Source organism: Peromyscus eremicus, chromosome 8b (assembly GCF_949786415.1).
Source record: "Peromyscus eremicus chromosome 8b, PerEre_H2_v1, whole genome shotgun sequence".
Lineage (NCBI taxonomy): Eukaryota > Metazoa > Chordata > Mammalia > Rodentia > Cricetidae > Peromyscus > Peromyscus eremicus.
Window position 1 is genome coordinate 59,438,269 of NC_081424.1, and position 26,128 is coordinate 59,464,396.

A 26,128-nucleotide genomic window follows, 5' to 3' on the forward strand; every position below is an offset into this window, starting at 1 on the left:
TGCTCACTCACTCAACATGGATGGATGATTTCTAATTTCTCTTTTTATTAATAAAGGTAACTTTTAACAGTCATAATGGAAATAAAATGTACCAAAGTTTCACAACTCCTAAATTTGACTTAGTGGTATGACTGTGCATGCATAGGGCTGAGTTTCCTACTTGCACATTTAAACTATTTTAGCATTACAAATGCCAGTGGCCTATATCCCTGCAGTACTACATACAACAGCATAAATTAAATCTGCCAGAAATTCTATTATTGGCTCTATTTTAAAGGACTACAATGCAATTATGTACAGTATACAAAGTTTGTCAAACTGAATATACATGGTCTTAGGCCATTACTACTATTTCATTCCAATTTGGATTTAAATATAATCAACTTACAGATCTGAAATAAAAGCACTGCTTAATGGTTTCAGATGCATTTTGGTATTGAATGTTTCAAGGCATCTCTAGAAATAATAAATTAAGACTGTAATGAAGTAATCTGTGTCTACAGCTGCTGACAGACAGCAGGATAAATGTGACTTAAACGTTAACTGTTATCGACAAGTCTATGAATGAAGAGTCCTGACCACTTCTAGTTTAAAACAAGCAAAACTAATAGCACAGAATACTTTAATATAACCTTAATGGTCTAACAAACCTTCCAAATGGAAGGAAATACAAAATAAAGTTCAGACATCCAATTTAACTTGTACTGATACACTTTAGCATCACAGATATATCAGGTCAGCTCACCAACTCTGGGCTAACCCACCTAATAGACACCAAGTGAGTAAGCTTTCGGTGGCTAACGCTAAGGTTTCACAGATCTCTGCAGCAACCAGAGACATACAGTGACACACACTACGACTGTACTGATCCCTCGTCATGCTCTGTAACACTGACATTTCAGGAGTTCCCTTGCTATAATGAGCTGGAATTCAGACAATTTCCTTGGCGATACACAGCAAACCAACTTAAGAATATTAACCTCCTAGACATGGGCTCATATAGGAAGTATTTTGTTTACTAAACTGAAAAGTTAACTTTAAAAAATATCTGCAGTCTTTTTGAAATGCAAGGCACCAGCAGGAGCATACATTCCAGCAAGAGTGACTGAATGGGACCATGGAGCCGACAAGTCCTTTCTCTTCTGTTGATCAGAATACTTCCTTTTCCTGTCTAGGCAACGTCTTCCAGATAATCGGCAACATCGCTGAGCTGGGAAACAGTCAGGTCTTGTGTGAGGTCATCGAGCTTTGTTGTCCAAAAGAAAGAAAAGAATCAGTATAAACAAAGTCTGAATCCATCTGTAAAAGTATATTGTTATAATTCATTTATCTTCTGTAACCTGTTTCGAGGGCCAACCCTGGACTAGAGCTGGCTAACAGGAGAACGGGGACACTGAGTGAGAACAAGGTTCCTCTCCAGACTTTGTGGCCCTCACTCTCTTAGATCTGTTCAGTTGGCCCTTTACATCGTCTCATTTTGCCATTCTTTGGATACAAGGAAATATTAGAGATAAAATCATTTTAAATAGATACCCTCATTCCCTCCCTCTTGGTCAAACAGTAGTCTTGGTATACAACTATCTGTACTAAGACAATTACTGGGAACCTTAATTAAAGTCATTACATTTCTTTTTTTGCCAGGGGTAAGCTGTGTTTTTTTGTTTTTTTTGTTTTTTTTTTTTTTTGGGTTTTTTTTTTGGTTTGGTTTTTTGAGACAGGGTTTCTCTGTGTAGCCCTGGCTGTTCTGGAAGTCACTAAGTCACTCTGTAGACCAGGCTGGCCTCTAACCCTTAGAGATCCAACTGTCTCTGCTTCCTGAGTGCTGGGATTAAAGGTGTGCATCACCATCGCCCTGCCCAAGTCATTACATTTTAAAAGAAGAAACTCAGAAAAGCCCAAACACTGAGACAATAGGTAAGACTGATACTTTGGATCTGTATTTTTTTTTTTTTTTTGGTTTTTCGAGACAGGGTTTCTCTGTGTAGCTTTGCTCCTCTCCTGGAACTCACTTGGTAGCCCAGGCTGGCCTCGAACTCACAGAGATCCACCTGGCTCTGCCTCCCGAGTGCTGGGATTAAAGGCGTGCGCCACCACCGCCCGGCTTGGATCTGTATTTTTTACTCTCATCATTATTAAATAATGAACTCATTAAGGTATGCATTTTATTTGCAAAACAACTGAATGCTGTATTAATGCTGATTTTAGACTAGAGAAAAGAGTGAGGAAAAACTATGGATAAAAAGTGATCTTTCCACCGGGCATGGTGGCGCACGCCTTTAATCCCAGCACTCGGGAGGCAGAGGCAGGCGGATTTCTGTGAGTTCGAGGCCAGCCTGGTCTCCAAAGCGAGATCCAGGAAAGGCGCAAAGCTACACAGAGAAACCCTGTTTCAAAAAAAAAAAAAAAAAAGTGATCTTTCAGAATCTACAGTAGAGAGCAGTTAGCTGAGGGGTTTTCAGTTTTGATTTAAAAAGACCACAGCAAATGGGGTTGTGTTGTTGTTTCTATTTTACACTGTGCTACTGGTGTATAGCAATGCTGCTGGGTTTTGTATGGTTTGTACCTATGATCAGTTAATCGATTCATTTGTATTTCATATGTATTTTGATCATGCTGGCTGCAAACAATATCAATTTGATTTCTCCCTTCTCATTTGGATGCTTCCTCTTTCTCTTGCCTGATTGTTTTGGCTAGGATCTCCTGCACTGTGTTAAATCAAAGCACTGAAAGTGTTGAAGATTGTGAGAAGTTGAAAAGTGGTAGATGCTCTTCAGAATTCTCACTCTCCCTTCCCCCTTCTCGGCTAGTGCTACTTACAAGTACTACAAGTGCTCACTGATGAGCAACCCCTTATCTGTTTTGAAATCTGTGATTACCAAGAAGTTGAGTTAGCAGCTGACCTCCAACATGAATTCCATCACAAATGCTAAACGAACAATCCTCAGTAGTTTTTAATAAGAGCTCACATTGTCTGCCTCTTATGGATGACAAACAGTGAAAAGGTGGGAGAAAGAACAAATATGTGCTTATACACTGGGGCAGTAATCAGAGAGTATTGTCACTTAAGTAATAGTACTTTCACCTTAAAAGAAACTGAGATGAAGCTGGGCATAGTGGCACACATCTTTAGTCCCAGCACTCGGGAGGCAGAGGCAGGCAATCTCTGAGTTTGAAGCCAGCCTGGTCTCCAGAGTGAGTTCCAGGACAGCCAGAGACCCTCTCTCAAAAAACAAACACACACCAACAAAAACACCCACAAAAAGAAATTGGGATGACAGACTCATGTTTACCTAAGACAACTAGCATCTGAAAAGCGGAGGGCTACATACTAAGTTCAAGACCAGCCCGGGACTTAAACCAGGACCCTATCTCAAAAAAATCAAAGCCAGAAAACAAAGAAACCTAACACATTAAAAATGACACAACCCAAATTTTGCTTCCACACTTTAAAATACAACCTCTCTTGAGAGCTGCTTCCTCATGAAGCCAGCCTACATCCACCTCACTTGGAAGGCAGCAGCCATCTTCTAGCTATGCTCACAGAATGAAAGGCAGACCCACCCTGGCTGTGAACAAGAGAGATGCCACAGCTCATCTCTCCTCTACTGCGTGAACAGCTGCAAGGTGGACTTTGATGGATTTCTGGCTTTGAACCTCAAACCAAAGCTTTCTGCTGTGCTGCCTCCCACAATTCTGTCTCAGCCTTGCTTGGCTAGCCTGAGATGACCAATGCCCCATAGATACCACTTCACTTTTAACCCTAAGAAAGACAATTTTGACTCTAGTCCTGATCCCCATGGCCACCCTTAACCCAGGCCTGTCAAGAGTGCAAATACCAAATAAATGACAGCTGTGAGTCTCACATATCCTTAGTTTTCTCCAGACTTAGAATAGGTAACTGGCATGAACTTTTTGCAATTTTCAATCATTTTTTTTTTTTTTAACTAGTCATAAATTTACTAAGCCTCATAGCAAGCAAATCAACAAATGGACAGATGCACCCACAGAACGTGCTAGCACCTTACTTTATCACTGGTGTTGACATCATCTACTCCCACGGAAAGGTCTTCTTCGATTTCTTCACCGATACTTAACTCACTTTTTTCTGAGCGATGGCTAGCACTAATTATGAGAGGGGAAAAACAAAAAAGAAGTCTGAAGAATAACTACCACTGCTCAAATTTTCAGAGATTTTAATCCCACAAGTAACATATAACATTAACCATAATTTCATATATATCATCTAAGAAAACTTATAAGGCAATAGTGGCAATCACACAGAAAACCTGCATTTCTCAAATGTCACTCGCCACATGCTATTCTTAACTCCAAAACACAGTACAATAAATTATTGTAATAAACAGAAATTCTAATCAGAAGGAAACTGTCAAAATTCTCAGGCATTTAAAATTAAATTTTCTAATCATATCTATAACAAATATTATTTTCATCAGTAGGCAATTCATACAAGTTACCTCCAACAAAATGTTAAGTAATACCACATCAAAGAAGGCAGTTTTTGAAAGGTCAAAACCACAAAGACAAAGGACATGAGGAAAATCAGGATAAACTACTGACTTGGTTTCATGACAGGTCAACCCCCGATTATCATTTCTTTATCTTATTCTTTCCAACTCTCCCAATACGACATACATATTCATCTATATTCTAATGTAAGAAGTCGTCACTCCAAAACATAATTTTGGGTGAACATGAAAAGGAGACTCAAGTACAAAGTAAACTCTAATGTAATTTTGCCATACCTGTATTCAGAAAGTATTTAAAAGATTTACATATTCACCTCAAGGTTTTTCTTACCTATTAAAATCATCAACATAGTCTTCATCTTCTCCAGTTCCTGGTAATCAGTTTAAGAAAAGAAATATGTTACACACTTACAGAAAAATACTTGTTTTAAATAAGTGTGTCTCCTGCCAAAACAAAACATTATTGAATGATATTATTTCATAAAAACATAAGTACCAAAACAGTATTTAAAATTCTTTTAGACTTACTTATTTTTATATGCACAAATATTTGACCTGCATGTATAGTATGTATGTGTACCACGTGTGCCTGGTACCCAGGGAGAAGCGTCACAGATGGTGGTGAGCTACCATGTAGGCACTGTAAAATGAACCTGGTTCGTCTGCAAGAGCAACACATACTCTTAACCACAGAGCCACCTCTGGAGTAGTTTTACCACATAAAATGAAGGCAAAGAATAAAAACTATTCAAGTGACATGCTAAAAAGTGAATACCTTGTGTGTGCTCTAGGTTCAGGAAGGTGGCTTAATCAGGGCAACTCACCATGATGTGCCCTGTGACCTAATGACGCACAGCTGGGGATGCAGCGAAATGGCAGAGTATTTGCTTAGCATATTCATGGACCTAGGCTCTATCCTCAACACAAAAATAGAAAAAGTGACACACAACAGCAAGGCACCATCAACTTCCATGACTTTCAACTCAACAGCTTGTTCAAAAATTCAAAAACAATCAGAAGGTGTGAAGAGGCGACAGAGATTGTGGGCCCATCACCCCGAAGGGGCCCTTGGTGCCCTTCCATGGGCATGTCCAAGTACCATCAACATGTGTATTCCTCAGAATACTGACACTCTTGCCATGCACATTACAGTAAAAACAAAGCTCAAATGACTATGCTGTGCCACTGAACAAGACTACTCATTTCTATTGAATCTGGTGAAGTCCAATACCCACCCTGTACAACTATCCAAATTTCAACTTATGGTGTGCCCACATGCCAGCGGAGGGTGAAATGAAGCAGTGACCTGCCCTTTGTTCTCTCCAACAGCTTGCAGTCAGAACTGTCTTCCCCAAAGGGGAATTCTCTGCAGTTTCACCTTATCAGCAGAGCAGGGAACCCACACTTTGATCAGAGAACAAGAGCAATGAAAAGGGGAAGCCCAAAGGGTTGGCACCAGGTGAACCACCACAAAGTGAAACAATGTCAGAATGAAGGGGGCAGAGCAGAACCTGAGGTGTCATGGTCAAGAAGGGGGCAAAAATCCCGAGGTGCAAGGATAAAGAGCACCCCCTGCAGGTGTGACCACACCTAATGGGGAAGAAGCAGGGAAGGAAGAAGAGTAGGACCACCTAGCCAGCCAGCCAGCAACCAGGAGGCACAAAGGGCCGGACTACTGGCAACTCAGCAGTCACCAGGATTCCAGGGCACGCAATACATGGAACAAGAATCCAGGCAGCTCAGGGAACATCTCTTCTGCTAATGGGGAAGAAAGTGACACAAAAAGGAATCTAGCATTTGAGACACCCCTTACAGTATGTCGACATGTTTAAATCCTAGTTAGTCTTCCAAGTGAGGTGCATGTTACTGGACCCCATAACAGAGAAGAAAAGCACAGGTTATGCCAGGTCAAGGCCACAGCTGGGCTCTTCATGTAAACCTATCCATTTTTCACCTGGGTCCTGTGCACTATATCTAGGGTGTCTGGTTAGAAACGAGAGGATAGTCTGCACTGTCCCAGGACATGCCCAAGTTCACAAAGTGCACAGGGAATATGGTACTTCCTCCCCAGCCTGCCTGAGAAGCAGCGCTCTCAGAACAGATCAATTAGCATCACATCGCATCCATAAAGAGGGCAGGAGATGGCCGAGAGCCCCAGCCGCACCACTTCCTTGGTGTCAGTGAGAGGAAGGGTCTCCAGGTCCTCCTGTGGCACCTGTCTGCAGTGTGCCCAGAACTCAGTTGTGTTCACACCGACTCTCTTACCCCATAGGAACCTGCTGAACTGCATCTGCTCCAAATACCACAACAGCTCGCGGCTGTCCTCTCACAGGTCTAAGGCTTGCACCAGACTGACTCCCTGAGGTCTGTCGCTGCGCCAACTTCACCCACTCTCACTGAAACCCTCTTTGTTATACAGCTCTGACTTGATCACCAGGTCTTGCCATAGCCTCCTCCGGAGGTCTTCCACAAAAGCCCAGGCCAGAGCATTCCCTTACTACAGTCTGAACACAAAAGACATAAGGATGGTCCGGCTTGTTGCTACAGCCATCCCCCGGCACAGGGGTGAACTCTGGACGCATGTCAACTCCCCAACACCTGCTGAATGACAGCAGGAAGGCTCTCCATGTAGACTTTAATCTGGAAAATGATTTCAACAATCACACTAGAACTGAAATCTAGTTACCTAGTCCAAGTGATCCAATTTTTTCACCGACCAATTTCAGATCCTTCAGGACTGTGCTTCCTCTTTTACCTGTAGACAGGAAAAAGTACTTGCATGAAAGGAATCCATAGCACTATTCTCTAAGCCACGTCAAGCTTTCTCTCAGGTGGGGTATCTATAGCCCTAGGAGAATAAAAACCCTAGAGTAAAATTATAAATTGTAATCAATAGAGGCTAGAATCATGTACTACCATTCTCTGGGTATTTTTTTTATTGGCAAAAAGCAAAGGATTCACATGTTACAGAGAGAAACCAATTATACTATTCTTTATTAGAACATAATCACCAAAATAAAACGTATACAAAACCCAGTACTGTGAACTCCAAGTGGATCTACTTCTGAGACCTGCTGGTTAAATACTGGCTGACTGTGAGAGGGTGATGTCCAAACACACTCTTGAAAGCCTTGGCAATGTTGTCCCGGGGTGGGGTAGGACGAGATGGGGTGGGATGGCATAATGCAGGAAGCTGGCTATCACCTGGCTTGCTAGCAACCTCTCCTCTGCCACATCAGACGAAAGCCTCGGATGGCAGAGTGACTATGATGATCACTCTATCACAGAACTTCTTTAAAAAATCAAGTTATGCCAAGAAACCACGAGACATGACTTACAAGTTAACAACGTTCTCTTCTTGGAATGGGACAGCACCTAACACTCATCCTAGGTTGACAATACTACAATCAAAACTCCACTGGGGCTGCCTAACCTACTAGCCATTCCAGACCAGCAGTACGCTGCAGAGCATTAGTTACCTTCCTTAGTGATCAGGTGGCTGCCCAGCATGTTGATAAAACACAGAGGGACATGCACAGCGCAGCCAAAGAAAAATCAAATCTAAAATTTGAAGTATTGTGTATCACTTCTGTATAAAATTTAAAAAATGTGTATGTATACCTATCAATAGTCTAAACCAGCTAAAAAGTCAGCTTCCTAAAAATACTTTGATAGCCTAGCAAAGGATCACAAAATGGTGGAGAATAGTGACATTAAGAAATGAAAAGAATAGCAAAATATTGTCTACCTTATTAAAATTAGGATTTTCTAAAAAAAAAAAAAAACAAAAAAAAACAAAAAAACCCATAGTAATCATATCACATATTTTCGGGTTTTTGTTTTTGTTTTTTGTCAACCTAACACAAACTAGTCATCTAGGAAGACTAAACAATCAACTGAGGAGCTGCCTCATCAGATGGGCCTGTAGCGTAGCCTGTGGGGCATTTTCTTCATTATTAATGATTGATGTAGCAGGGCCCAGGTCACTGTGAGCGGTGCCACACCTGGCTGGGCAGGTGGGCCGAGGTCATATCAAAGAGCAAGCTGTAACTTGGGGAGTAAACCAGTAAGCAATGTTCCACCATGGCCTCTGTTTCAGTTCCTGCCCTGATTCCCCTTCAAGAAGAACTGCAATTGTCAGCTGAAATAATCCTTTCTTCCTTCACTTACTTTGGGTGATGGTATTTTATCACAGCAATAGACACGCTTACTTAGAAACAAAACACAATAAAACCCTGGAGTATTCAAGTACTTACTCTCAGTATCTGTTAAGGAAGGGGCTCCTGCCAGGGAGCTGAGGCCACTCCTTAAGGGGGGTCTGTCAGAGACTGAGGCCAGACTTCCCACTTGCTTCCTAGGCTCACTTCTCCTAACAGGAAGCAAATGACAATGAAATGTTAATTTCAGACCTTGTCACTATAGTCTTTTATTCTGTAAACATAAAAAAGCAATTTAGAGAAGTTTTATGTGCATCTAATGGTTGGGAATGAACAAGATTTTACAGATTGAAAATCACAAAGCATACCTACAGGGCAGTGCAGACTGCAGATCTATCTGGTTACAAATGCACGAGTGAGTTTGTCAGCGAAGCACCAGCTCCCTAAATTTACAGCCGTTTGCTATCTCTCAAGCCAAGTTGACTTTCAACACCTGTACTACCGAGGACTTCTTCAGAAGCCTCCTCCATCTCCCCAAACACAAAAGACAGTACAAGAATCAACAAATGAACATCACCTCTCGAATGCACACACTGTTCCGGAGGTGCAGAGCCCCCCCCTCTGACCTTGAGGACTGTTTAGTCACAGCTTCACCCACTCCAGTCAGCTGGCTCCTAACTTCCCAGACACTGCCATCAGGGCCTACACTGGCCATCCTCTCCATTCTGCTGACAACGCCTCCCTGGAGTCCACCACAGGGCAGCACTTCAGGAATGCTGTTACCTCATTCTAACCCAGGTGTGCCCTGATGCTAACATGCAGCTCCTGTCACATGGTGAGTACTTGATATAGGCTTATCTGGTAAAAATGGCTTATACCCAGTACCTTCAATAATCCTGGCATTATTTTAAAACATACTAGGTTTTACTGGTACAAAATCAGATTTATGGATTCAATAATTATATAGTTGTTAGCAGATCATTAGGTGTAACACAAATCTTAACAGGTCGTATTAATAAAAACAAACCCAGGGCCAGGTATTGGGGTGAACACTGGAAGATCAGAGAAGCAGAACAAGCCACAGCCACCTCACATCACCAATTCCTCAGCTGATCCTGTTTCCTCAGACTAGAAGCTTCTGAGTCCTCATCCAAACGGATCTCAGCTGAACTGCTTCTCGAAAGCCTGAAAGCTTAACCAGACCTAGTTCCTGGTTTTCACGCCTTATATACTTTTCTGCTTTCTGCCATCACTTCCTGGGATTAAAGGCTCACTTCCTGGGATTAAAGGCGTGAGTCACCATGCCTGGCTGTTTCCAGTGTGGCTTTTTTTTTTTTTTTTTTAAAGATTTTTATTATTTATTTATGTATGAGTGCTTTATCTGCATGTACAACTTTATGCCAGAAGAGGGCATTAGATCCCACTAGAAATGGTTGTGAGCCACCATGTGGTTGCTGGGAGTTGAACTCAGGACCTCTGGAAGAACAGACAGTATTCTTAACCACTGAGCCATCTCTCCAGGCCCTCCAGTGTGGCTTTAAACTCACAGAGATCCGGATGGATCTCTGCCTCCGGAATGCTAGGATTAAAGGCGTGTGCTACCACTGCCTAACCTCTACGTTTAATATTATGGCTGTTCTGTTCTCTGACCCCCAGATAAGTTTATTGGGCTGCACAATATATCAACCACAATTAGGTTTAAAATATAAAATGAAAGCATTTAGGAATTTTGTTTTTAAATCATAAGTCAGATGATCCAAAGAAGTCTACTTACCAACCGTAAGTTTTTTCTGGCTTAGGAATGGGATCATCAAAGAAAGAATCTCCTTCTGCATCATCTTCGTCTGGACAGAGAGCACTTTTGTCTTTGGCATCTAAAGTGCTGCTGTTCAAGAAGGATGCAATTCTTGTCTCATGGGCCAGGGAGTGCAGGCTGCTCTTGCTCTTTGGCTCTGACAAGGAGATACTGGGCTCGCTCTGACTGGTCTCACTGCTGGTCTTCTAAGAAAGAGGGAGGAAGAAGTCTCCGTGGTGATAAAACTTCTAAGATATTTTAAACAACAGTCAACATAGGGGTGTGTCGTGTGTGTGTGTGTGTGTGTGTGTGTGTGTGCACATGCCTGTGTCAGGCCTTTCAACAGCAGGAACTGCAGTGTAATCCTATGCTTTCCCACTTTATCCCCAGGCTTCCTGACATGGGCAACTTTCAAATGGCAAAATGTTAAAGAAGATCATTACACCATTTCTTTCCTTCTTTTCTAAATGAAAATGTCTTTACCATGCCTATCCCACTTAGCAAGTTTCTCATTTATAAACAGCTTTCCCTTGTCATCCTATGTGTATGTCACTGTTGCATAAAATATCTTTATACATTTTCAATCGGAAACCAGGAGAGAGCATTAAGTTAATTAGACTGTGTCACTAAAATAAACTAAATTACACTATTCATCAGAAGAGAGAGCAGCTTTCTACCCAGCACCAATGAAGGGTGAAAGATATGGCCTTCGAATGCTCACATTTCCAACAAGCAGATGCTGGACCAAACAATTACCTGAATTCAGGCTTGCTGGGCTATTTACTAACCTGCATCTCATGTTCACGAGGAGGCACATAAATCCTTTATGTATCTTAAACCAAGGCTGAAAACTCCTCCTGAGGAGGAACTTCTATTCCCACTCCACTGGCACATAGTAAGGTTAGCGTGAACTATCACAGTGTTTGGGTTACTCTGACACCACAGCATAATTCTAGTCTATACCTGGTCCCCCTGCCCCCTTTTTTTTTCTCTGTGTAAGCTGTCCTAGAACTCACTCTGCATACCAGGCTGTTCTCAAACTCAGAGATCCACCTGCCTCTGCCTCCCAAGTGCTGGGGTTAAAGATGTGTGTCACCACCGCCTGGCTTTATCTATTTTAATAGCAAATATAATGCTAGTAGCAACAGCAGTGGCTAACAATTATGGAGAATACTCAAATGCTTCAAGTGTTATGCCTCAATCTTTAGGCCATGCATGTAGGATGTGTTACCTGTATGGATTCTAAAGAAGAACACAAAGGCAATTTATGTAACTTGTTAAGACCCTGGGGTAGTTAAATAATAAAATGAACATCAGATTAGCTCCCCCTTTTTCTCCCTTTTTGAGACAAGGTCTCATGTAGCACAAGTGGCCCTGAAGTCGCTGTATAGCTGAGGATGACCTTGAACCCGATCTTCTTGCCTCTTGCTTCCCAATGGCTGGGATTAGAACCACATCCAGCTGAGGTTAGCTCTTACTACTCAGGTTATACCATTAGGTTGAGTCACATGAAATTGTATTTAATGTGGGCTGAAAGGACAATTTCCAAAGGCTAAAAGGACAATTTCCAAAGGGCTGGCCTTATATGCTATTGTGTAATATCGCAATAGACCCCTGTGATGCTCCAGAAAAAGCACTCATCTGAAATAAGAAATCTGGAAAGTGCCTGTCCTGGGTCATTAACTGTGTGATCTTAGGGAATGTTTTTAGACATGAATTTTGTCAAGAATTAAATGAGGTCAGTTACAAACAGGCTGGGACAGAGCTCATTAGCAGCAAGGCAAGGAGCTGGGCCACACAGAAGTGGAGCAGACTAACACACAAGGCACTGAGCAGGGGCTGTTCTATTTTCCCACACGCAGAGAGCATAGCATGTCTTAGGATGCACACTTACGTTTTTAGACTTGAGGCCTTGGTTAGTTGCCAGAGGCAAGGCATATATTATGTAAGTTTTAGGAACTTAGATGGGGCTACACAGTCTATGGGCTATCAATAGTGATAAACTAATGATCATGAAGAGATATCTAGAAAATAAATTATCTAAGCTATCCTTTTGAACAATATAGAAAACTCTCAAGGAAGTACATAAAAAATTCCCTTATAACTTTCTTCAAGTTTTCCTGGTACTGTGAAATACAGAAGTATGATATATTTAAATACACCTAAATTAGAGTCACATCAGTTTCAATTTCTGATTTGAAAATGTATTAATAACTGAGTTTTTCAAAGGCCCTGCAAATAAATTCCCGAGTCTTATGATATTTAGACACATTCACTCTCGCCTTAGAAAGGTAAACAGGGACGAGGCAGAGTAAGTCAAACACAAAGTAACATCACAGGTCAGCGACTGCAGGACATGCTCTCCTCCTGGAGTTCAAATCACCGGCTCCAGTCCACACACAGATGACAGGACACTGAAGAGCTTGGTGATTAATGCTTGTCTATGATTACTGTTTTACTGACATTCTTACTAGTGATGCAAGGCACAGTTTTAGGAAGATGAGTTTCATGGAGAAGGACATGGTATGACATAAGCACATTTTTAAAATAACAATATTTGTTTTATTTTAAATATCAGTTCTATCTACGAAGTGAAAACAAACTTTCAAAATAGCTCTGCAACTGTGCTCAAAATCAATTTCTAAACCACACAGAAGTGCATCAACAGAGACAAACAAATAATGCCAGAGCCTGTGTGAGTAAGGAGGCCAAGAAGACACCTTTCCTTCCGCTCTGCCTTCAGACTAGGGACAGGCCATGTCTCAAGCTCCCAGTACATACCATGGTATAGAAGCTGAGACAACCACAGCTGTTTATAACACTTAGCCTTTGTCATTTTATAAAAATGAAGGGACTTACTGAACAGCACTGCATCAGCCATTCCCTGCGATGGAGCTCAGGATTAACAAACTGTATGGTAAATTATGACAGAAAATTTTTCAAAATTTTAGTATGGATTAATTTTTCCAATAAAACACATAATCAAAACTTCAATCATTTAAAAAAATTAATAGAAAATGAGCATCAGAGAAAGGTTTCATAATGAAAAATACTATTTGTCTAGTAGCCAAAAATTGAATTATTGCTACAATGTCTTTAGGAACTGAAAAGGGGCTTAGGTGTGGCTCAAATTAACAGGACTTGTCAGCACAAAGGCCTCAATTCTCAGCACTGAGGGAGAAAAAGGATAATATAATTTGTGTTTCCAAAATAAAAGCTTAATGTGCACTGTTCATAAAAAGACAAAATATTCCAGTTTTACAAACATCTTCAAACATTTGCCTGCAATATTTCTTTGCCCCACCCAGGCCTCTATCACTCTCCACCTCCTCCTCTACTCTGTCAAAGGCAGCTTTTGATTCATGACTTACTTAAGAAGTTTACGTTTAGCACTTATTTATTTTATTTACTACTCCTAAATATTAAAAAATTTTGCTACTAAAATGGGCACTATCCTTACAAAGTTTAATTTGCTCCCCTTAAGACTGCAGAACTCTAGAGCACCACAACCAGTCTTTAACCTCTAGTATTCCTAGAGAAGCGCTCTCCGCACCGACAGCAGCAGTCATCTAAGTCTTCCACACACCCAGCAGAACCATGGCCTAAGCTGTCACATGACAGGTGGCTGGCTGGCCCTGCAGGGGTGTCAACCTTGTTCCCTCAGGCCTCACGTCCCTAGCAACTCCCAGAAGCTCAAGAGATAGGGATCACTGAGCTGGGTAAGTTAGTGCCAGTTTCCAACTACCTACCTACCATTCACCCAACATCATGTTAGGGAATAAATAAGGAGAAAGATAACACTCAATATAGAAGATCCTGAGGTGACAGCCACAGACTCAAACAAACATAGCCTGAAAGACACATACAGTGATTGTGACCAATGTCCAAAATCAACATAAAGTTGAATATATTCAAGAATTCTGAAAATAACGACTTATTAAGGATGGAAAGCCAAGTACGTCACTACTCATTAGCCTGGAAACTAATGAAGGATACCTTCTCATATAACATTAGTGGCACGATACAAGGTACTTCATTCTAGAACTAGAGGTGCTTCCGCAGGAAAGTGACTACTCAGCAAACCTGAGGCCTTCAAGTCCGACCCCGCCACAGTGCTGCCAGAAAGCAAACAAAACCGTTGACCTTGGTTTGCATTTACAAGCAGATGGTAAAGACCCAGGGAGCAAAGCTTCTGCAGAAGTCGGCTGTAATTATTAGTTATTAATAATTATCGGCTGAGTTTCTGAGACAGGGTCTCACTATATAGTCCAGACTGACACAGAACTCACCACATAAGCCCAGACTGGCTTTGGATCATCAATTCTCCTGCCTCTGCTTTCAAGTGCTGGGAAACAGGCACACATCACTACACCAAGCTGTTCTAGTTTTTTACATTATTTTTTAAGGGACTTTTTTTTTTGTTAATTCTTTTGAGAATTTCATATAATGTATTTTGAACACATTCACCCCCTCCTCCCATCCAAATGAGTTTCCTTCTCCCCCACCGCCTGCATCCAGTCCAGTCTATGTTGTCCAACTAGTCTTGGGAGTAGAGATTCCTCATCTTAATCTCTCAGACAACTGAGATATGATTTGGCGAAACAACAAAGATACACTCACAGGCGCTACTTTGAAGATGTGAGCAGAGGGCTCAAAGGCTCCCCCTTTATGCCCAGTGAGATGTCTCAGCAGGCAAGCACCTGACCCAAGCCTGGCATCTTGAGCTCTATGCCCAGGACCCACGTGATGGAAGTGCCCACTCTTAAACTGTTCTCTGACCTCATGTGTACTGCGGTACACGTTCAACTACACAAACACACATCATATAGTTAAATGCAAAAAAAAAAAAAAAAAATCTAGTTTGCTGTGGGTGATTGATTGATAAAGTGCTGATTGGCCAATAGCCAGGCAGGAAGTAGAGGTGGGACAAGGAGAGAGGAGAATTCTAGGAAGTGGAAGGTTGAGTCAGGAGACCTGCTAGCTGCTGCTGCCATGAGAAGCAAGATGTAAGGTACTAGTAAGCCACAAGCCATGTGGCAACTTATAGATTAATAGAAATGGGTTAATTTAAGATATAAGAACTAGATAGCAAGAAGCCTGAGCCATTAGGCCTCACAGTTTAAATAATATAAGGCCCCTGTGTGTTTATTTGGGTCTCAGTGGCTGCGGGTCTGAGTGGGACTGGAGAAAACTCCAGCTACACTAGTTCATTAAAGAACTCCTTCTCATTAAATTTTTATCCTCTGTATTCTGAATCTATTCATTCTATTGTTTCTTTCTCTCTTTTTTTCTTTTTTTCTTTTTTTTTGAGACAGGGTTTCTCTGTGTAGCTTTGTGCCTTTCCTGAACTCACTTTAGAGACCAGGCTGGCCTCGAACTCACAGAGATCCCACTGCCTCTGCCTCCCGAGTGCTGGGATTAAAGATGTACGCCACCACCGCCCAGCATTCTATTGTTTCTTAACAACAAAACCAAAACCTTTTTACTGAAGTTATTGCTTGGAAACCTTACACACATCAGTTACACATGCACACACACAAGCACACAATTTGTGGTTTGAGACAGGTTTCAGTACTGTAGCCCTGGCTGGCCTCAGACTTGTAGCAATCATCTGCTTCTGTCTCCAGAGTGCTGAGATTATGGAAGTGCATGGCCACACTGAGATTATACATGGAGAATTCAGAAGTGTACTCCCAGGATTAACAAGGGCTTTGGGCCTCTGAATCAACAGTTGCCCACAGCCTGTCTCAGAGTTCCAGATCTCAAATGGGAAGTACCGTGGACGTCCTTGTTTTTGCTCAAGACCCCTGAAACACACACATAGCATGCACACTTCATGTCTGTGGATCACATGGATGAGGCTCCTGCAGTTGCACACGACTTGGGAAATGGCACTCACCTGCCACAGCAATGGCTCCCACTGGCATTCTGGTAGGCGTAACCCCAACCACTACATGCAACTAGGTATCTTGATTATGCTGTTAAGAATGTTCTGGAAATTGAAAACTTAAGTGCATGCAGAGGGCAAAGCAGAGAGGCAGAGGAAGGGGAGTGAAGGGCTTAGCTATCTAAGGCTGGAAAGAGGCAACACTGAGATCCACACTGGCTACAAAAGCAATTCAGAAATAAGGTCAGAGAAGAAAAGGGAAAAAGGATTTCCAAGTGACTGAGGAAGACATTCTGGACTCAAGATATGAATATATAACAATAATGAAACAGAAGGAACTAGACTAGTCTCTGTTATGAGGCATGGGCCCATCAGATTCTCAATTCCCCTCAAGTCAGAGAGCACTTGAAGGCTGAAGTCTGGCCCCACCACAGCCATGTCACACATACACAGAGTGAAACCATGTCTCTTAGTATGCGCTGGTTTTATATACTAATTTACTCGAAATGCTTTAAGTTAGAGACCTAAGAACTAGCAAGGTTATAGAAACTCAATACTATGAAACATGCATTTAACTTAAAAATTCCAAAAGAACAAGTCAATGAATCTTAACAACACAAACCACAGGTTAACACACTTATATAGTCTCAAGGTGTCCCACCTCTCCAGTTAGACTGTGAGTTCCAACAAAGTCACTTTCACTATGCAAATGTTCCCAAGCACTTACTGGACAATGGGACATCTTTTCACTGAATGCTGCATGAAGACAGTGAACAGAAAGAGAGCTCTGCCTCTGAAATCACCACAACTAAAAAGCCAGTCTACAGAGAAATCTAAGTTGTTTTTGTTTTAAAGCCTCTGTTTTAGAAGTTTTTAACTTAGGAAAATGTCTGTGCATCAGACTCCCTCAGAGACTTGACAATGACTCACGGTGCCGTATTCTAAAGGCACATGTCTTACCTAGCTGAGACTGGCACGTTACTTTATGCCAGTGTGCTTCCCACACTCCTGCACCTTGTTTCCTGTTCTCGTGACTGAGGATGAAACTCAGTGCGTGCTGGTCCAGCACTCGACCACTCACCGGTACCCCAGGCTAGTCACTGACTAGTTTTAGACAAGACTGCACTCAACTGCCCAGGCTGCCTTGAACTGCAGTCCTCCTTCACCCTCTCAAGTAGCTTAGGTGACAGGCCTGTGCCACTAGCTCTGGCTCTCATGGTCGGCTAACAGATGACAGTAATGCTTAAAAAGAAAGCTTAGAACCCAGGCCAGCAGGAGGCCCCCAGGAGTCTGAGGCTGGCTCAGCACAGGCGGCTGTTCTCTTCTGCTCTCATGCATGTTACCTGGTCACCAGACTTCCGCCCGCTTGTCTTCTTCTTACCTTGTCCTTTATACCTTGGTATCTGAGCATGAGAATAAAATGACATTTTACCATAAAATATAAATCTCTAAAAATAAACTAACTCATTACCAAACTAATAGATTCCTATTAGACAGTATCTGTGAATGGACGATCTAACATATTCCTCTCCCACACCTGCTGCTTTGGAAAGCCTTCATAACTTCCTGGCATGTCCCGAGTTTTAACCAGTTTCCAATAGGTTCCTGGTCAGCTACAGGCACTGGCTATCTATCACCTGTCAGCTTCCTACTGTGTGTGCAGTCCGGTCCTTTCACACCTCACGTGGGTTCCGCTCTACACTGGCCTGGAGTGAATTCTAAGCAGCTTGCTGAGGGCTTGTCTAGCTTGATTTGATCTTCCTCAGGAGCACACAACACTGGTTCCTAAATGCTGACTCTAACCCTTGGCTACAACTTCTCAGTGTCCCTCACACTTGCACTTTCACTCTGTGGGCTCACAGGCGGATGAGGGTTCATGGGGGCTGGCAAGGAGAGGGGGAGAACTTTAGGTATATAATGGAGTTGTATTCTAAGTGACAAAGAAAGAGTGTATTTTAAACAGACCCCAGCCCCGGGCAGCTAGCAAGGATCTTAGGTATTTCCTAAGGGGCTACTCCAACCCCAGCTCACACAGAAGACGACATGAGAAAGAAATGAAAGGTGGCAGACATGTGATGTCCCTAGTCCAGGAGAGACACAAGCCTCTCTCTACACTAGCCTATGAGACTGTTCTGCAAGAATTTACACAACACTCCTTAAGATTTAAAACACTCAGGAGGATCATCACAACTCCAGAGCATGCAGTAACAGATTTATTACGGTTTTTCTTGAGGATATACTTTACATGGAATGTCAGTACCACTTCTAAAAATACTTTATGAGGAAGTGGATTTCCAAGCAGCTCAATGCCTCAAGTATTGATAAGTATTTTCGGAATATTAGTTTCTTTTTCTAACATCAGACATTATCGTGGAAAATACGTTTCTTCCACAGGCTCTTTTTTTCATCATTTAAAGGAATTTGTAAAACTTACTCATGACTTGCTCCGTCATCAGGGTTATAGCTTCCCATAAACACCAGGAAAAGACAAACCTCTTTAAATACTCCTTATCTGAAAAGGTCTGGCCCTCTCAGAGGGAGCCACATTAGCAGAATAACCTCGCTGGCTTGAAATATGAAATGTCTTCGGCTTTTGAAGTTTACAAATGAACAAATAATCAAACAAGCCATAAGTAACAGCAGTGCCCTGTGCCTAGACACTTAGCAATGAAGTACTTGGCAGTATAAACACATGCTCCAAAGGTCACCTAATCTAAGATACCAGTCTGATCTATAAAATTCATGTCCCACTCTGAACCCACATGAAACCCTGTGCTTGGATGGACTCCACACCATTTTTCTGTCCCTATGGAAGAGTCACAGAGTGCAATGCTGACCTTTGATGAACTACAGAGCTACGCCTACCCACCCTCCTTAAAAAAAACTGGTTATGTTTAAACCCCAACCCCTAAGGTAATGATAGTATTAAGTGGGGTCTTTGGGGAGTAATTAATCAAGAGAGTGGAGCACCTGTGTATAGTTTATTGAGCTCCCCTTCCCTATCCCACTACATAAGGATATGGAGAAGGTACCAGGACCTGGGCCCACACCAGACACCAGGCCTGCCAGTGCCTCAATCTGTGAGAAATCAATGTCTGCTGTTCATAAGCCATGCAGTCTGTGGTACTCTATGACAGCAACCCGGGTGGACTACGATAGGATCCCAAACCATTATTTCACAGGCCAACTAGAACCAATCAGGATGTACTCTATCCAGCCACGGAGACCATCACTTTTTCATTAAATCTTCTATTATGAAAAATATTCAAGTGTTCAACTCCACATTTTTCTTCTTCATATAGTATTCCTGAAATCAGGTCTTAACACACACACACACACACACACACACACACACACACACACAGTACACTTTCCTATAAATCTTGTCAAAACAGTTTACTAATATTTAAAAACCACCATGATTCCAAATCTGGTCATCCAAAAGTCTACAAAACTCAACTACAACCTTTTATATTCTGAGAGCCCATGCTCTCCAGCTCAGAGTTTATGCAAAGGAAGGAAAGCCTTCTTATTAATGCAACACAAAAATATTCCAAGTATCAATGTCCTCTGAGATACAAAACTCAAGACATTACCAATGACACAAAAAAAGCAACTTAAAAAAAAAATCACCTACTTAATCAAGAGGGAAATGACCTTTAAGAAACTTTGAAATGACTTGTCACAAAAGAACATTCACAGGTAACAGGTAAGAACAAAGAACAGGGCCCCAAGTGTCTGCCACAGTGCCTGCTTCTCTGTCCAGCGCAGACTCACCTTACTTGGGGTGGAGTTCCCACTTGCTTTTCCTTCAGGGGACTTTGACGGAGGATGTCCATCTGATAGATCCAAAGCACCCTAAAAATTACAGTTTAAACTGAAACTAAAACATGATTATGCCAATGATGCTTCAATATTATTTTAGCATTTAAGAACACTATGTTGACATTTCTTCACAAACACCTATACTAGATTTTCCTTTAATTTGAATACACATATCCCACCCAGATTCAAGTTACCTGCAAATTATTTCCCTTAGCCACCTTGAACTGGCCACCCAATCTACACTGTGAGGCCCAGTCCATCTTTCCATCATGACTTCCTGGAGACCCATCTCCCCTCCTTTCTCAATGAACATTCATGACTCTGATTCTCAAAGGTTGATTTCTCCTTCCCTTCTTGGGTTTGCTTCCCTGTTTCATTTTATGTCAAACCAAAAAAGTCCAATTACTCATGAGAAGCAACCCCGGGACAGTGAGGAGTCTTCTGACCCACGTGCAGACCAGCCTTCCACACCGAGTTCACAGTAACAACAACTAGCCGTGCGACGCTGCCCACGCTCAGCACCATTCCTACCTTCCCACTGCCTCATTTCATAAACGAGGCAGTGGAGAGGTGAAGCAACACCATCAACAGCCGGTCAGCAAGGCGTGATCATTTGTTCCAGTCTGTCCTGCACAGAACATTCTGAGGACCAACAGCAACACAGGTACACACAAGTATACCTGCATACTGTAACTTTTACTGAAATACTGACATGCCATCTCAGTTCATTTCATTTAAGGAGCAGCTTCTTTCTATGCAAACCTCAATTCATTACGCATGTACTAATCTCCACGACTTAACTAAGCAGCCAATTACTAAACAAGCTAGAGAAGGGTAGCACAGGATACTCACCTCCCCACTGGTAGGTCCTTTTTCTTTCTGTTGACAGCGTCTAATCACTTCTAATAATAAGGGTCCACCCACAGTACCTTCTGCTTCAATGATACCTAAATCTCGGGCTAAGTTCTCCCGACCTTCAAGACCCTGAAACTAGAAAAGAAGTAAGATTTAGGTGCAGAAAATACAGCAGAAGCAGTCAGACATGAAAGGGAGTATTTGAGGACCTTAAAGCATCTCTGCATTCAGAGGCTAACTGTGTAGTGAATGACTTCTGGTTGTTTTATAAGAACATCTATGTGTACAGCCTCTCCTGACAGACAGCTGCAGGGCAGCATCTTCGCAGGATCAACTCTACAGTAGCACTCCTTAGCAGGATCAAAGTACACAAGCAACTCAGATGGCTTGTAGAAACACAATCTGACACGCACACAAAACAACTAAGTGTGAGCAACCGGGAACTGTGAGACGTCATTAATTTTCAGAGACTTCACAGATAGATGTAAAACCATGTTTCTTACTGTGCTAGTTTCAGGATGGAAAACAGCCAAGGTGAAATCAAGGTTAAAAAACTGAAGAAATTCTGCCACGAGACTAGCCACTAAACGACCTGTAAAGACCAAGAAAAAGACTTGTGAGCAAAGCCTGAAGAACCTCAATTTTCCTAGTGACCTGAAGCATTCTAGGGGAAGAATGAAGTTTCTAAGTTCTTTAAAATCACATATTTCTTCTCTGAATAAATCACTTAAGTACAAAAATCCCAATCTTCCCATTTTTTTTTTCTTTTAGAATCATCAATCTGCAAGTGTAAGACAACATAGTATTTCAAAAACAGATTTCAGTGTTTCACTTTCTAGACTAGGCCAGACATGGTGGTATACTCCTATGTAAAGTCAGCCTTAGGCAGGAAGATCACTGAGGGTCAGAGGCCAGCATGGGCCACAGAGGGAGACTATTCTCCCAAATATTGACAGGATTTTAAAATTCAGAGGCAGATAAACACAAGAGTAACATCTTACCATCTTTTGTATTTAAAAATTTTTTCAAGCTCTCATTGACCAAAGGAGTTTTGTTCTGTTAAAAAATAAAGAAATATTTTAAGTGTTATATGTTTATCCTAAAACAACTAAAAAGCATACATTAAAGTTCTCTTTTTCCCACAGTCAAAGTTATTAGTAAGTGAGCAAATTAAAAGTGGAAAGTACACCGTTCAGAGTGGAGAGTAGACAGACCAAGCCGAGTGCAACAGCTACTTTTATTTATTTTGGCAAAGCTATAAAGAATATATACATTGCCATTCATAAAAATCATGGTTTTATGAACTCCACTTCACAACTGTTTACTTAGCATAGGACTTGCTTTGTGCTATTTAATAACTTTTCAAGTTAATAAAACCAAACTATACTTGGAGACATTTATCTTCAACTTTTTAAACCATTTTTTTACACTGCTGGGGATTGGACTCAAGACTTTGTACATGACAGGCAAGCACTCTACACTTGGCTATACCACCAGCCCTTCAACATTTTATAATTTAAGTGCTGTTAAAATTGTTTTTCTACAAATATTTGTGTGGCATTACTTTAACTCTACATTTCAAGTACATGCAATTTGAAATTTATCATCTTAGATATCTACCATTTGCAACATATACATTTGTAACTCCAAATTAATCAGTAGTATATGACATGACTTTGTGTGGCCATAGGCCAACTTATTTTTTGGATTACAGATCTGAACAAACGTAGTAAAAAAACACTTCTTACAAATCGAGCCTGAGGTGACTATTCAGAGTGAGGCTAATGCAGGTAACACATGATGGGCTTCCTTAAGCAGACTCACATCTTGCTGATGGCAGTACAAATACTTGGGAAAATAGTTTGAGGCTGTTTGTTTTAAAGTTAACATTGTCCTCAGCATGTGAGCTAGTCGTTCTATTCTCAAGTATTTTCTCAAGATAAATCCCAGATCCCAGCGAAGATCTGGACATGACCATTCACAGCAGCCTCATCTACAAGTGAAAAGCAGGAACAACCCAAAGATGGCATCAAAGGGTAGATGATTAAGCAAATCATGAATATCCACTCAGTGACTAGTGGAATGACCCAGAATTCCTGAAATCAGGATTAAATACAGGAGTATAACATACACTACTGTATTATGCTGAATAAAAGCTCTCAGACCCCATGTGTGTTCTACATTTCCATTACGTGGTTTTGAAAGTGATTATGATGTTGAGGAAGGCAGCTCACAAAGAAATAAGGAAAATTTGAAGGATTGTAGGTATATTCTCTTCTTGGCTGTGCAGTTCACATCCTGTAAATGCTAAGTTTATCAAACCTGACATCTTAAAGTGTGAGTTTACAGAAACAATTATACCTGTTAAAATGAAAGAGGGAGAAAAAACGACAGAAGTACATGGTCTAGAGAATTTATGACACTTATTAACTGAACTAGTCAAAGGAAATGGAAGAACAAAATCAGGTATGTACTACCAATGGGCAACCCAGGAACAGTGACGAGAGACTTGAAATGATGAGGGGCACGAACGAAGAGTGAAGAGTGTAAGTGCCACCCTGAAAAGCCGTAAGCAAGCCCAAGTAAGGCAGTAAGGCAGGCAGCAGAGGACCCTCCCACGGCCAGGCGACAATGGGTGAGGGTGGGGCAGGTCCGGAGAGCTGGGAATGTCAGTCCACTAGGCACACTGTCTAACGCTCAGGAGGGAAGGGAGCTGTGCAAGGAAACCAGGACGAAGTTACCAGTGGAGTCAGGGCTACCGTGGGGAGGCTGCAGAGTAAGTACTGTACAGAGACAGCGCACCAACCCTGAAGTGGGATGAGCAGAAATGAGGTCTCACCAAACAAACTGAGTGGACAAAAGAAAGACAGACTCGGAAAAGGGTCCCAAATGCCAAAGATTTCCAAAAAGGAAAGAGCAATCAATGTCAGATGCTGCAATAATCAAGTAACGGTAAGAACTAATGTACACCAACTGGAGGAGCCTTCTGGACTACAGCAAGAGAAACTCCTTGGGTACAGCAGTAGTATACTTACATTTTTAATGGAGTAAGGGATGCCTGGCGATAAAAAACAACATGAGACATATTCTTCCAAAGAATATGTTAAAAGAAGTAGGGGAAAAAAACAAGTAAAAGAGAACTATTTTAAGAGCAATTAAACATTTTTATACTCAAAAGAGCCAGGAGAAAAGAAGTCAAAGACCCAGTGATTAAGTAAGGAGATGAGAATACATGGAGGACTAAATCAGACAATATATTTGGCAAGACAGAGCCTTTTCTCCTAGAGCAGGACAGACGGGTTCCTGTACAGACACGGGTCACCTTTCCCTAAACTGACAGCAGCCAAGGACAGTTAGGACCTAGTCACTTCTATTCTTCCCAGAGGAAGGACAGGCCATCTCAATAGAGGGAAGGACAGATAAGAAAGCTAAGTGAAGGCGACCAGATGGGCGCACTATGTCCCCACTCAAGTTAGTAGCCACCACTCTGTGGCTTTGGGGGTCACGTGGTTAAGTGACTTTTCTTTGGCAATGCTTAGGCAGAAACAGTAGAAGGAGATAGTTTGTTGGCATCAAATGATCATCGCCGTATAACTGGAGAGCAAAGAAATAGGGTTTCTGAGGTGTGGACAATGGGATCTAGCCTAGCTGAGGACACACAGAAAAGATGATGCAGAGACCAAGATAAAGAAGCAGGAGGCTGAGGAAGTTAAAGAGTAGATTCACAGGTCCACAAACGTGGAAGGATGGGAGGGACTCAGGATGGTTGCTGGGTCTTGGGGTAAACACAAAAGCCAAGTTACCATTTAAACACACGGGTTTTCCTGGAATTTTTTTTTTTTTTTTTTGAGAATAAGTTCAGAGATGCTTTTAAAATAACTGATCAGATTTTTAACCCACCAGTCAGAATCTGGAGGGAAGGCTGTATTCTATATTCCTTACCACCAAGACATTCAGAGCGTACTGGCTTACGGAAAGTTCGGAGTAACCCTGCAGGTAACTCACTGGAAAGGTTTCAGGCAACCCCTGCGACTGAGGTCTGGCTATGTAGCCTGTCAGAATTACGGTGGTACTTTAAGGCCGCTCTCCAACGTGCAAAAAATGAGATAGAAAACGAGCCATGGTACAGAAATACAACCCGTAACCGTTCAGAATCCCAGTTAGTCATCCAACGATTTCGAAAGGGCTTGAAATCTATTAGAAATTAGGCGTTAAGAAGGATGGTCCTATCAAGGTCTGGGGGGGAGGGGGGCGGGGATCTCTTACCTCTACCTTTTCCTGTTCTTCGAGCGCTAAAAACACAGCCGCTCTGAGTTCAGCCTGCAAAAGAAACACACACACACACACACACACACACAATTACTTCAAGTCAGTTCCGCACGGACCTGCCGTCTGAATGACAGGGGCCGGCACGAGGCTGCCCGCCGCCCGCCCGCCCGCAGGTGCAGCGCGGGGCGGTCACGGGCCGCTCGGCGGGCGCTCGGCCCCACACCAGGCCCACGATCCCGATCCCGGGCCCAGGCCCAGGCCCCACGGCCGCGCGGCCCGCCCAAGCCGCCCCCGGCGCCCCGCCCCGCGGTAGCCCCCCGCGCCCGGGGAAGCCGCGAGGCCCCGGGCAAGCCTCCCCGGCCTGGCCGAAGCCCGGCCCTCCCGCCGCACCTTGATACGGTTCAGGACGCCGCTGTTCTCCAGCGTCTGCACCAGCAGGTCCCGCAGCTCCGTGTCCTCCTCGGCCACCACCGCCGAGGCCGCCGAGGCCGCCGTCGCCGCCGCCGCCATCTTGGTTCTCCAAGACAACCACCCAAGCCGCGCGAACGGCCAACGGCGGGCGCGGAAGCCGCAGGGCGCGCGCGCGCGCGCGCAGTCGCAACCCCGCCCCTCACGCCGCGGGGGGCAAGACCTAGGGGGTGGAGCCTCCAGGCATCATGAGGTAGGGGGCGAGGTCTCCGGGTTTCATGACGCCAGGGGCGGGGCCTATTGAAGGCGGGGCCTCCGGCTCCAGGGGCCGTCTATGGGCGGCACCACGGGGGCGGGGCGGGGCGGAGCCTGATTTTGGCGACGCCCCCTGCGGCATAGTAACGGACTTGTATTAGAAGCGTCATTAAATTGCACTTAATTTCCC

At 42.8% G+C, this 26,128-nt stretch overlaps 2 protein-coding genes across 11 annotated transcripts in view; one reads left to right on the forward strand and one right to left on the reverse strand.

Moving 5' to 3' along the window:
- Positions 1 to 25: 25 nt before the first annotated feature.
- On the reverse strand, positions 26 to 25,907 carry Cep43 (centrosomal protein 43). Of its 5 annotated transcripts, XM_059272862.1 has the most exons (14): positions 25,666 to 25,906; positions 25,273 to 25,326; positions 22,008 to 22,062; positions 21,510 to 21,598; positions 21,004 to 21,141; positions 20,104 to 20,184; positions 17,670 to 17,729; positions 13,299 to 13,349; positions 10,419 to 10,645; positions 8,744 to 8,856; positions 7,174 to 7,242; positions 4,819 to 4,858; positions 4,026 to 4,122; positions 26 to 1,246 (listed from the first exon to the last, which is right to left on the reverse strand). In XM_059272862.1, exons 1-14 carry the CDS (start codon positions 25,783 to 25,785, stop codon positions 1,172 to 1,174), a joined length of 1,269 nt encoding a protein of 422 aa, XP_059128845.1. In that variant the 5' UTR covers positions 25,786 to 25,906; the 3' UTR covers positions 26 to 1,171. The 5 variants fall into 5 exon arrangements, with proteins under 5 accessions (XP_059128845.1, XP_059128847.1, XP_059128846.1 ...); XM_059272864.1 differs by lacking the exon at positions 17,670 to 17,729 and having other exon boundaries at positions 25,666 to 25,907; XM_059272863.1 differs by lacking the exon at positions 13,299 to 13,349 and having other exon boundaries at positions 25,666 to 25,907.
- Positions 24,944 to 26,128, forward strand: part of Rnaset2 (ribonuclease T2) — a 42,119-nt gene continuing 40,934 nt past the window's right edge. For 2 of the 6 annotated variants that reach the window (XM_059272876.1, XM_059272880.1), the window contains exon 1: positions 25,817 to 25,936. Coding sequence is in view for 1 of the 6 variants with exons in the window: in XM_059272869.1 (XP_059128852.1) it covers positions 25,932 to 25,936 (5 nt within the window). In the remaining 5 variants the exon portion in view is untranslated. Of the gene's footprint in view, positions 25,003 to 25,809; positions 25,937 to 26,128 lie in introns of those variants that run through there. The other 4 variants (XM_059272878.1, XM_059272877.1, XM_059272869.1 and 1 more) reach the window with 4 other exon arrangements.

Coding starts and splice junctions, on each gene's coding strand:
- Cep43 (XM_059272862.1), bottom strand. CDS start 25,785: ATGGCGGCGGCGGCGACGGCGGCCTCGGCGGCCTCGGCGGTGGTGGCC. Junction 22,063..25,272: donor AAGAACAGGAAAAGGTAGAG/GTAAGAGATCCC, acceptor ATTTTTTAACAG/AACAAAACTCCTTTGGTCAA. Junction 10,646..13,298: donor GGCTGATGCAGTGCTGTTCA/GTAAGTCCCTTC, acceptor CCTCTTTCTTAG/AAGACCAGCAGTGAGACCAG.